The 11,292-nt window shown below is 37.1% G+C and overlaps 1 protein-coding gene across 1 annotated transcript; it reads left to right on the top strand.

Moving 5' to 3' along the window:
* The first annotated feature begins 6,451 nt into the window (after window positions 1-6,451).
* LOC109243782 (putative late blight resistance protein homolog R1A-10) lies at window positions 6,452-9,874 on the top strand. The gene is made up of 4 exons (XM_019410771.1): window positions 6,452-7,742; window positions 7,986-8,139; window positions 8,183-8,667; window positions 9,558-9,874. Exons 1-4 carry the CDS (start codon window positions 6,509-6,511, stop codon window positions 9,581-9,583), a joined length of 1,899 nt encoding a protein of 632 aa, XP_019266316.1. The 5' UTR covers window positions 6,452-6,508; the 3' UTR covers window positions 9,584-9,874.
* The last annotated feature ends 1,418 nt before the right edge of the window (window positions 9,875-11,292 follow it).

The raw sequence follows: 11,292 nt of genomic DNA, 5'->3' as shown, positions 1-11,292 counted from the left end.
GGGCTCCAGTGATATCGTGAGATAAGAAAAGTGAGAAAGAGAAAACGTTGTTGATTATTCCCTTGCCGGGACGTTTGGTTGAACTTGTTGGATTCTTTCCCTTGTCGGGATGTTTGTCAACTATTTACTTATTTTTATGCCCCTTAATTGTGACTGTTGTTTGGGGAGTCGGACTGTTAAATGATATTGAGGATCGGGTTGCGCGTCGCAACAATGATATTGAGGATCGGGTTGCGCGCCGCAACAATGATATTGTGGACCGGGTTGCACGCCGCAACAGTAAAAGGCGAGGATTGGGTTGCGCGCCGCAACAATGATACATGATAAATGATATGGGTCGGGTTGCACGCCGCAACAGTGGTATTTATGGGTCGGGTTGCACGCCGCAACAGTGGTATTTGTGAAGCGGGTTGCACGCCGCAACAATAGTAATTATGGAGCGGGTTGCACGCCGCAACAGATATTGAGGCTATGTGTTTATATTTGAGTATTGATTCCTTGTTCATTGTGAACCTAAGCTGTTTTAGTTGTTACTCTGGATTGCTGTTTAATATTGTATCTCCCCTTAGCATGTCTCCCCTCCCATGTTGTTAATTACTTGGTATTCGATTTCCGCTGTATATTTATAACTGCACAGGTTTATGCGATGTCCAGTCTAGCCTCGTCACTACTTCGCCGGGGTTAGGCTAGACACTTACCAGCACATGGGGTCGGTTGTGCTGATGCTATACTTCTGTGCATTTTTGCACAGGTCCAGATTTTGAGGAGCAGCAGCAGCAGTAGTTCGGGAGCAGACTTTCTTATTCACGAGACTGAGGTAGCCTTGCAGGCGTCTGCAGGCCCGGCGTCTCTTCTTTATGTTTTCCTTTTGACTGTTGCCTCATTGTTTTCGAGACAGACAGCTGTTATATTTCTTTCAGACCTTTGTATTTAGTTTATTCTTAGTGGTTCGTGAGTAATGCGACACCAAATCTTGGGTAGAGGCTACTATTGACGGTTTTGCGTTTTGATTCGTTTTTTTTTTATAAATCAGACTTCCGCTATTATTCTTGTTAAACTTCAAGTTCTAAATTGCTGTTATAAACTGCTAAATTAATTGTTTAGTGATGAAAAGGTAAATAAGTTGGCTTGCCTAGCTACCACGAGTAGGCGCCATCACGATCCCGTTGGTGAAAAATCCGGGTTGTGACACTTTGGTCGCTATTTTCCAGAAAATTAACAATTTCTGGAAATATAGCGACCAAAGTTGGTCGCTTAATACTAAAAAAAAATTAATTCATGAAGTTAGCGACCAACTTTGGTCGATTATTTTAAAAAAAATTAAAAATATTTATAGTATAGCGACCAACTTTGGTCTCTATTTTCCAGATTTTAAAATATATTATTTTTCTTTACAGACCAAAGTTGGTCGCTATTTTATGACTAATAATAAATAAAAAAACGTAATTTACATAAAGAGACCAACTTTGGTCGCCAAAGTTATATTATTAAAATAATAGAGCGATCAAAGTTGGTCGCTATAGTCAATACCCGGAATATTTGGTCCTTTTACCTTAAAGACCAAAGTTGGTCGCTATTTAGCGACCAACTTTGGTCCCTAAAATAAAGGGACCAGCAATATAGCGACCACGCATGTTTGGACGCTTTTGGTCGCTTTTAGGCCTATAAGCGACCAACTTTGGTCGCTTTTTGTGGTCGCTTTTTACCGGATTTTTAGTAGTGACATTTCAGGAGTTTTGGCTGTTGTTAATCAAATAAAAAGATATGGTGAAGAGTTGAAGGATGATAGGGTCGTTGCAAAAATACTACGATCCCTAATTCAAAATTTGATTATATTGTTGTTGCTATTGAAGAGTCAAAAGACTTGGACACCATGACCATAGATGAACTTTCAAGTTCTTTGCAAGCCCATGAAGAAAAATTGAAGAAACCGAAAGAAGAATCGGTTGAAAAGGCGTTGCAAGCAAAACTTTCCTTCAAGGAGAAAGATGAAAGGCGTGGTTCGCAACAAAGAGGTCGTGGAAATGGAAGAGGTCGTGGTAGAGGAGGAAGAGGTGGTGGTCAACCACCAAATAGAGACAATAAAAGCCAAGACTATAGTCAAAGAAGAGGTCGTGGAAGAGGCAAAAGATGGAGACAAAATCAAGGAAGGTATGACAAACCGAATGTTGAATGTTATACTTGTCATAAATTTGGACATTTTTCCTGGGAATGTAAGGATAATTCGGAGGATAAAAACAACTTTGTAGAGAGCAAAAATGAAGATGAATATGACACTCTACTTCTTGCATGCAAAGGAGAAGAAAGTGTGAAAAAGAACAAATGGTACCTTAACTCCAGTGCAAGTAGTCATATTTGTGGAAAGAAAAATTTATTTGTAGAGCTTAAGGAGTTGAATGGTGGCCCAATCACTTTTGGAGACTTTTCGCGAGTTAAAATCAAAAGAAAATGTACGATTTTAGTTCACTTAAAAGATGGAAGTCATCAATAATCTCCAATATTTTGTATGTGCCGGAGATGAAAAGTAATATTTTAAGTTTGGGACAACTTTTGGAGAAAAATTATGACATTCATTGGAAAGACAAAAAGTTGTATATGAGAGGTGAAAAGGGAAGATTGTTAGCCAAAGTACCTATGGCTAATAATAAAATGTTCATCTTATATCTTCAAAGTTCCGAGGTGCTTGCTTTCATGTGCCAAAGATTCATCTTGGCTTTGGCATATGAGATTTGGTCACTTGAAATTTGATAGCCTAAGGTTGATGAAGAAGGAAAGCATGGTGAATGGATTGCCAACAATTGATCATCCCAACCAACTTTGTGAAGGATGTCTCTTTGGAAAGCAAGCAAGGAAAAGCTTTCCTAAAGAGTCTTTAATAAGAGCAAGATGCCCTCTCGAGTTAATTCACATGGATGTGTGCAGACCTATCAAGCCATCTTTACTTGGTAAAAGTAATTATTTTTTACTTTTCATTGATGATTTTTCTCGAAAAACTTGGGTTTATTTTTTGAAGGCAAAATCGGAGGTGTTTGAAACCTTCAAAGAGTTTAAGAGCATGGTGGAGAAGCAAAGTGGCTATCAAATTAAGTCACTTAGGTCCGATAATGGTGGACAATTCACTTCAAATGAATTCAAGATTTTATGTGAGAAAAATGGAATTCGTCATTACTTGACAGTTCCGAGATCACCACAGCAAAATGGCGTCGTGGAGAGAAAGAATCGAACTATTCTCAACATGGCGAGGAGTATGTTGAAGAGCAAAAATATGCCAAAAGAGTTCTGGGCTGAAGCTGTTGTTTGTGTGGTGTACTTATCAAATCGGTGTCACACCAAAAGTGTTCGTGGAAAAACACCACAAGAGGCATGGAGCGATTTCAAGCCAAAAGTTGCTCATTTGCGGGTTTTTGGGAGCATCGCATATGCACATGTGTCAGATGAGAAGAGGTCTAAGCTTGATGACAAAAGTAAGAGGTATGTCTTCATTTGCTATGATCAAAGTTCTAAAGGTTATAAATTGTACCCAAAAATGACAAGGTCACCATAAGTAGAGATGTTGAGTTTGATAAAGATAATGCTTGGGAGTGGAAATCTAAAGAGCAAGAATACTCTTTTAGTCCATTCTTTGAAGATGATGAAGAAGAAGATGGGGTGCAGGCTATCACACCACCTTCAACACCTCCGCCACAAGATCAAGAAGTTGGGGAATCAAGCTCAAGTTCAAGTGAAGCACCTCACAAGAGTAGAAGTCTCTGTGACTTGTATGAAAACACGGAAGTGGTAAGAAATGACTTGTATGATTTTACTCATTTTTGTTTGCTGGTGGACAGTGAGCCTCTAAGCTTTGAAGATGCTTGCCAAATCCAAATGGAGGGATGCAATGGATGACGAAATCAAAGCTATAAAAAAGAATGATACATGGGAGTTGGTCACACTTCCAAAAGGCAAAAGCACCATTGGAGTCAAATGGGTGTACAAGCTAAAGAAGAATTCCAAGGGAGAAATAGAAAGGTAAAAAGCAAGATTGGTAGCTAAAGGCTACAAGCAAAAGGCCGGTATTGACTATGTTAAAGTATTTGCGCCGGTTGCTCATTTGGAAACAATTCGCTTTGTCATTGCTTTGGCGGCACAAAATCAATGGAAAATTCATCAAATGGATGTGAAGTCGGCTTTCTTGGATGGCCTATTGGAGGAAGAGGTCTATATTGATCAACCTTCAGGATATAAGGTTGAAGGACAAGAAGATAAAGTCTTGAAATTAAAGAAGGCTTTATATGGGTTGAAGCAAGCCCCGCGAGCATGAAATAGTAGAATTGACAAATATTTCCAAGCAAATGGTTTTTCTAAGTGTCTACGTGAACATGCCCTCTATGTAAAGATTGCTAAAAATGGTGACATCTTACTTGTTTGCTTGTATGTAGATGACTTGATATTTACAGGAAATAATCCAAAGATGTTTGAAGAATTCAAGAAATCAATGGCTAAAGAATTTGAGATGACGGACATTGGCCTAATGTCCTACTATCTTGGAATTCAAGTAGCATAGAGGAAGGATGTCATTTTTATTTCTCAAGGAGAGTATGCAAAGGAAATTCTCAAGAAATTTGAGATGGAGAATTGCAATCCCGTAAGCACCCCCGTTGAATGTGGAGTTAAAATATCCAAGCATGGAGATGGAGATATAGTCAATCCCACATTTTTCAAGAGTCTTGTTGGAAGCTTAAGGTATTTGACATGTGCAAGGCCGGATATTCTTTTTGGAGTTGGACTCCTGAGTCGCTTTATGGAAACTCCTAATACCTCGCACTTAAAGGTAGCCAAAAGAATACTTTGGTACATCAAAGGTACGCTTGATTATGGAATTCTTTATTCATGTTCTAAAGAATCCAAGTTCGTGGGATATTGTGATAGTGACTGGGCTGGTGATATTGATGATCGGAAAAGTACTACTGGGTTTCTTTTCTTTCTTGGAAATTCCGCATTTACATGGAATTCTAAGAAGCAACCAATTGTGACTTTGTCAACTTGTGAAGCGGAGTATGTAGCAGCTTGTTCGTGTGTTTGCCATGATATTTGGCTAAGGAGCTTGTTGGAAGAACTTCACCAACCACAGAAGGATGCTACAAAGATTTTTGTTGACAACAAATAGGCTATAGATTTAGCCAAGAACCCGGTATTTCATGAAAGAAACAAGCATATCGATATGAGATATCATTTTATTAGAGATTGCATATCTAATAAAGTTGTGGAGCTTGAGTATGTGAAGTCTAGAGATCAAATTGCGGATATTTTCACCAAGCCGAAGATTGACGCTTTTCAAAAGTTAAGGATGACGCTTGGAGTAATGAAACAAGTTTAAGGGGAGATGTTAAAAATAGTAATAAACTTGTTTCCATTTGTCCACATTTGTTTAGATTTGTTTACATTAATTTAATATTTTCATACATATCTATACTATATTAAAAGTACGAAAGCCCTTAACGAAATGTCGTTCGCCTTTTTTACCCCTTTAAAATAACTTTTATAGTGGTCAAAATTGTAATTTTAATTGGTTTCCTAATATTTAGGATTTAAAATTCCCTAAACTTTTTACTATTAATAATCTTTTCCTTATTTGAACTATGTATCAATTCCTAATATTCAGGAATTTAATATCTTTCCTTATTTATATTATAAATTAATTATTTGCCTAATACTTAGGACTTTGATTACTAATTCTTTTAAGATTATTTTTAGGCTTAGGAGTGGCTTTTGCCTAAATTTTAAAGAAAGCAGCCCTAAATCACCTTTCTTCCACAACTATGATGCTATTGAAACTTTACTTCACACTCAAAACATTTGATTCCTATTGGGATTTTACCATATAATTTTAACATTTAAATAATTTCTGCCACATTAATAGCTTCATAAAAAGGGCTCATGTTTTGGATATACTAATATATACTCTTTCACCGAAAAAATTAATTTTAAATTCTGCTTAATATTTCTGAATTTTCAAATTATTGACTTTTGCGATATTTTGACAGTCTATTTTAAACAATGTATTCAACATGTTTCATGATTAGTCATCGAAGAACGGGAGAAATTCAAAAATAGTCAGATTTACCACTGGTCGTTGAAAAATAGTCAAGTTTCAAAAGTCATCGAAATTTAGCCACTTTAAATCTGAGCGAAAACACTGTTTAAAATCCGGAAAAATACGCCCGCAAATTTTACGGGAGTTCCAGCATAAGTATGCTTGAACTCCGGTAAATTTTACGGGAGTTCCAAGATAACTATGCTGGAACTCCCACAAATTTTACGGGAGTTCAAGCATAATTATGCTGGAAGTCCCGCAAAATTTTACGGGAGTTCAAGCATAATTATGCTGGAACTCCCGCAAAGTATAATTGTCCAGTATAATATACTGGAGTTTGGAGCACTGGTGCTCCAGTCTCCTTGGCAAGCTGGAAATTCCTCACTTGGTGATTCAAGTTCACTAGGATTGCATGCTTCAACCCTTGAGAACGATATGGTGGGGTACAACATTGAACAAACAAACATGCTGAGTCAACTTACCAGAGACTCGCCTGAACTGGAAGTCATCGCTGTTACTGGTATGGGCGGCATTGGTAAGTCAACTTTTGCCAAAAAGCTGTTTTCTCATCCCTCAGTTTTGAGCTTCTTTGACATCCGTGGATGGATTACTGTGTCTGAGGACTATAGTTATAGAAAGATGCTTTTAGGCCTCCTTAAAGATGTTAATATTGGGAAGGAAAAAGACCTTGATAAGAAAAACGATTCAGATTTAGCTGTTTGCTTGAAACAAAGTTTAATGGGTCGAAGGTATTTGATTGTTGTGGATGATATATGGAGCAAAAACGCTTGGGATGAGATTAGACTGTGTCTTCCAGACGATGGTAAAAGAAGTCGGGTATTGTTGACTACTCGAGACATTGAGGTTGCTCAATATGCTAGCTCTTTGAAGGATTCTTTCAAGATGCATTTACTAGGCCCTGATGACAGTTGGAATTTGTTTCACCAAAAAGCATTTGCAGAAAAAGGTTTTCCAATTGAATTTGAGGATGTTGGGAAGGACGTTGCAAAAAACTGCAAAGGATTACCACTTATGATTGCCGTGGTTGCCAAGATTCTGTCTAGCAAGAGGACATTGGAAGAGTGGAGAAAAGTTGCTGAAAGTGTGAGCTCATTAGCAGACGTTGATGCTTATCAACAATGCTCGGGAGTGCTTGCTTTAAGCTACAATCATCTTCCTTCTTATCTGAAAGGTTGCTTTCTGTATTTTGGACTTTTTCCTAAAGCTAGTGAAATTTCTATGGAAAAGTTGATTAGATTATGGATTGCGGAAGGGCTCCTAAAAGTAAAGGGGATGGAGGGATTGGAAGAAGTGGCTGCTAGTCATTTAAATCATCTTATTGATAAAAGTCTAGTTATTGTTAGCAAGAGAAGTATGGATGGTAAAATCATGAAATGTATGATTCATGATCTTGTTCATGATTTCTGCTTGAAAGAAGCTGACTGCCAAAATCTTCTGTATATTGTGAATAACGATATTGATGGACCTCTATGGGTTATTCCTGAAGGTTGCAGGTGGGTATCACAACAATCAAGGGGCTTTTATTTTCACAGTCGATTCCCTGTTCTTGCTTATAGCAAATTACGTTCCTTTTCTGTCAATTCTAGAGCATTAATTCTTGATGTAGAAAGGTGTCATTTCAAACTTCTTAGGGTATTGGACTTGGAGAATTAGAAGATCTTTAATTTCCCCATAGCTATACTAGACCTAGTTCTTTTAAGGTATTTGGCATTGAGCATTTCAAGATCTGGACAATTTCCAATTTCTAAACTTTTGAATTTACAAACTCTCATTGTTCGTCCGACCCGAATGCACGCTAATCGTTCCTTACCAAATGGAATTTGGAAATTGTCTCAATTAAGGCATCTCCATTTTTGGTGTATGTATTTGGACTCTCCTTATACGATATCAGAAAATGAGGTGAAGAACTTGGTTTTGGAAAACATACAAACTGTTTCTGGGTTGATACCTTCTTGTTGCACAAAAGAAATATTTGAAGCGATTAAGAAAGTGAAGAAATTGGAAATTTCTGGTAAAGCAGAGGAATTTCATAGCGAGATGGGATGGTATAATAATCTTAAATATTTAATAGAGCTCGAGGCACTAAATGTTAACAGTTCCGCCTGATTTTGATTCCGACCAGCTGCCGTGTTTAATCAATCCAAGTCCAGGTTCTTTCCCACCAAATCTCAAGAAATTGACACTTAGCCGTACCTGTCTTCCATGGAATTGCATGAACATTTTTAGCAAGTTGCCCAATCTCGAGGTGCTTGAATTGAAGGATGATGCCTTCTCGGGCGTTGAGTGGGAAATAACAGAGATGGGATTCCGTAAATTGAAGTTTTTACTCCTTGAGGATCTGTATCTTAGATATTGGACAGCCGCCGATGATTATTTCCAATGCCTTGAGCGTGTCTGCATCAAAGAATGCACACTATTAAAAGAGATCCCAGAAGGATTTGCAGATAGTGTGACGCTGCAGCTAATTGAATTACATAAATGCCGTCGTCCTCTTGTGACTTTTGCCAAGCAGATCCAGGAAAAGCATGAGGAATTGGGAAACAACATGCTTAAAGTTTATGCCTTTGATTCAAGTAAGTAAATCATCAACGATGAACTTTCAATATCCATTAACATTTTGACTTCTGATCATGAACTGTGTTGAATCATTAGGTAAGAAAGAATTAACCTGTTGATTGTAATAGGATTTCTTCTGCATAACTTGTAAATAGGAGTATATTGTTGACTATAATAAAGAGTTTGTTACATTCGTTGCATGTTCTTGTTGTACGGCCTTTTAATTATGATGTACATGGTCAATGAAAAAGATTTAGAAAAATCATTGCACAAATATATATGTTTGGCAGCCCGGTGCACATGGCATCCTGCATTCACACAGGGTCCGGAGAAGAGTCGCACCATGAGAGTTGTGATAAATAGACAGCCTATCGTAATACAAACATTAGTAGCTGCTTCCACAGCTCGAAGTACACAAATATTTACATTTAGGAAAATGGCTCTACGAAACTCTTTTTGGGTTGGTCTCCGTCAATGCAGTAATTGAGCGATTTTATGTTGTGTTTGTTTTATTTCATTGGTTGAGCTCATACTACCCCTGTACAGCTTGCCTATGTCCATATTCTGAATTTGGCCATTCTTGCTCTGTCAATCCTGTCAAAAAGACATTTTTATGAGGGCTTCGTGATGTTCGTTGTTTGTTGTTGCTGTAGTTTTCTTTAGTACTCTTTTGTGTGTATTGCAAAATTTTGAGGGGGAAAAAAGTCATGGTAGTTTATTTTTGCTATTATTTGCTTATTCCTTCCTGATATAAGAGGAAAACTAAAAATCACTGTTCATTGAGTAGACAAACATGTTAAGTTGAACTACAAATAATATTAGGTCTCGCAACGTGAATTTGATTCCTCGGTTAATTTTGTTCGATTCTTTAGACCGTGTGTTTTAATGTACATTGTGTACTTTTCAGTTCTACAATGGAAGAAAGAGCCCTGAACCAATTTATAGGTAGATTTGGTGATAGAAATATGTTAGGAACAACAAACCTTTGGGAAGGCCTTGCTTGGAGGACCATATCTTTATCTATCTGCTACTTGTGTAACAGAGGGAAGCAATATCAACAAAAATATTACTTTAACCTCTTGAAAAGGTGGCACATGAATTGTTGCCCAAAGAAAAAAATGCCTCCTATATCAATGATAAGGAGGGGAGATCATATTTTAACAATTGTCATGTGGTTGAAATTAAATATGCTTGATCATATAAGAAAAGGACTATGAACTCTAATTTCTCGCTATCCCTTCGGGGTAGGGGTAAGGTCTGCGTACTCGCTACCCTCCCCAGAACCTACTAGTGGGATTTCACTGGGTTGTTGTTGTTGTTGTTTACTCGAGAGTCATCTTGGAGATATTTCTTTAACATATTAGATTGAGAAAGCACGGCCTTGAGAAGAAGTGGAGAAAGAGTCGAGGAACATCCAGATGAAGATACAGAGGAAGATGTAACTTTTGTCTGCTATATGCTTGTGTTCTCTTTGTTGGTTTTTCTTTAAAAAAGTACATGTCATTTCTCTAGCAAGAAATGTAACTTCTCAGAGATCAAATTTTCAATGTGCTCTGTAATAATATGTGGGATTTATATTCATATTTAGAATGTCTGAACGGGTATTTAAAGATCATTCTGACAATGTTTTGTTATTTTTCGGATGTTATACTAATACTCTGCTGAAGTTATTTATGCCTTTTCGAATTTAGAAATGTTCATATACTTGTGATCTAGTTAATTTATGATGATTTTTTTTTATACTACAAGATATATTTACACGTGCCTCTGAGTTTGATGAATAGTGAGCAAAGAATGGAATTCTATCGTAACTCATCTAATTTACTAGTTTTGAAATTTATCATGTATGCTTGCTTGGTGGAATTTTTGTAAGGTTTAAGCCTAAGTTACTGAATTAAGACAAATCCATAGCTAATCCATTATATCCGCCCGTCCATTGTGTTACATTGGTGGAATCTATCTACTCTCTTCCGTCATATTCACTTGCCATTTTTCCTAAAGTTGTTAGAAAATTAAGAAAAGAATTAAATATTATATTTTCAATGTTACTCTTAATAATAGATGTTCCAGAAAGAACTAAAGTAAAAGATGAAATTGAGAGACAAAAATAAATAAATAAGGGCAATAATATTGTATCCACTAAAACCCTGTTTGAAACATTAGGCAAAGTGTTTGATGTTTTAAACCTCTCTCTCTTTATTGTTTTTGAAAGGGGTGTGACATATAATTGATGTATCAAACTTTAAATGAGAAGGCTATCACATCAAGGTGACACCATTCGAACTTATGGAGGTAGCCCTAATGCAGAACTCAGTAAATTGGTAAATTGGGTTTTAGAAAGTGCGAAGATAGAAAACATGTCTTTTAAAGGCTTATTTCACTTCTTACCACAAAATAAATATTATATAGAACAATGTCTAGTTCAGAATTAGCCATCCGACAGAGTGTTACAAGTCGAACACTCATGGATCTAGGCTGTACTTGTACCTATACCACTAGAGATTAGGTGACATGTCTCCGTGCTTGACAGGCATGGCAATTGGGGCAAGGAAGGGCAGAGCGGGGAATTTTTTTTTAAAAAAATTAATGGGACAGGGCAGGGCAGGGCAAACTTTATTTTGAAATATCTGAAAGTTGCTCTA

This window comes from Nicotiana attenuata, unplaced genomic scaffold (assembly GCF_001879085.1).
Source record: "Nicotiana attenuata strain UT unplaced genomic scaffold, NIATTr2, whole genome shotgun sequence".
Lineage (NCBI taxonomy): Eukaryota > Viridiplantae > Streptophyta > Magnoliopsida > Solanales > Solanaceae > Nicotiana > Nicotiana attenuata.
This window is presented reverse-complemented; position numbering and strand designations above follow the sequence as displayed.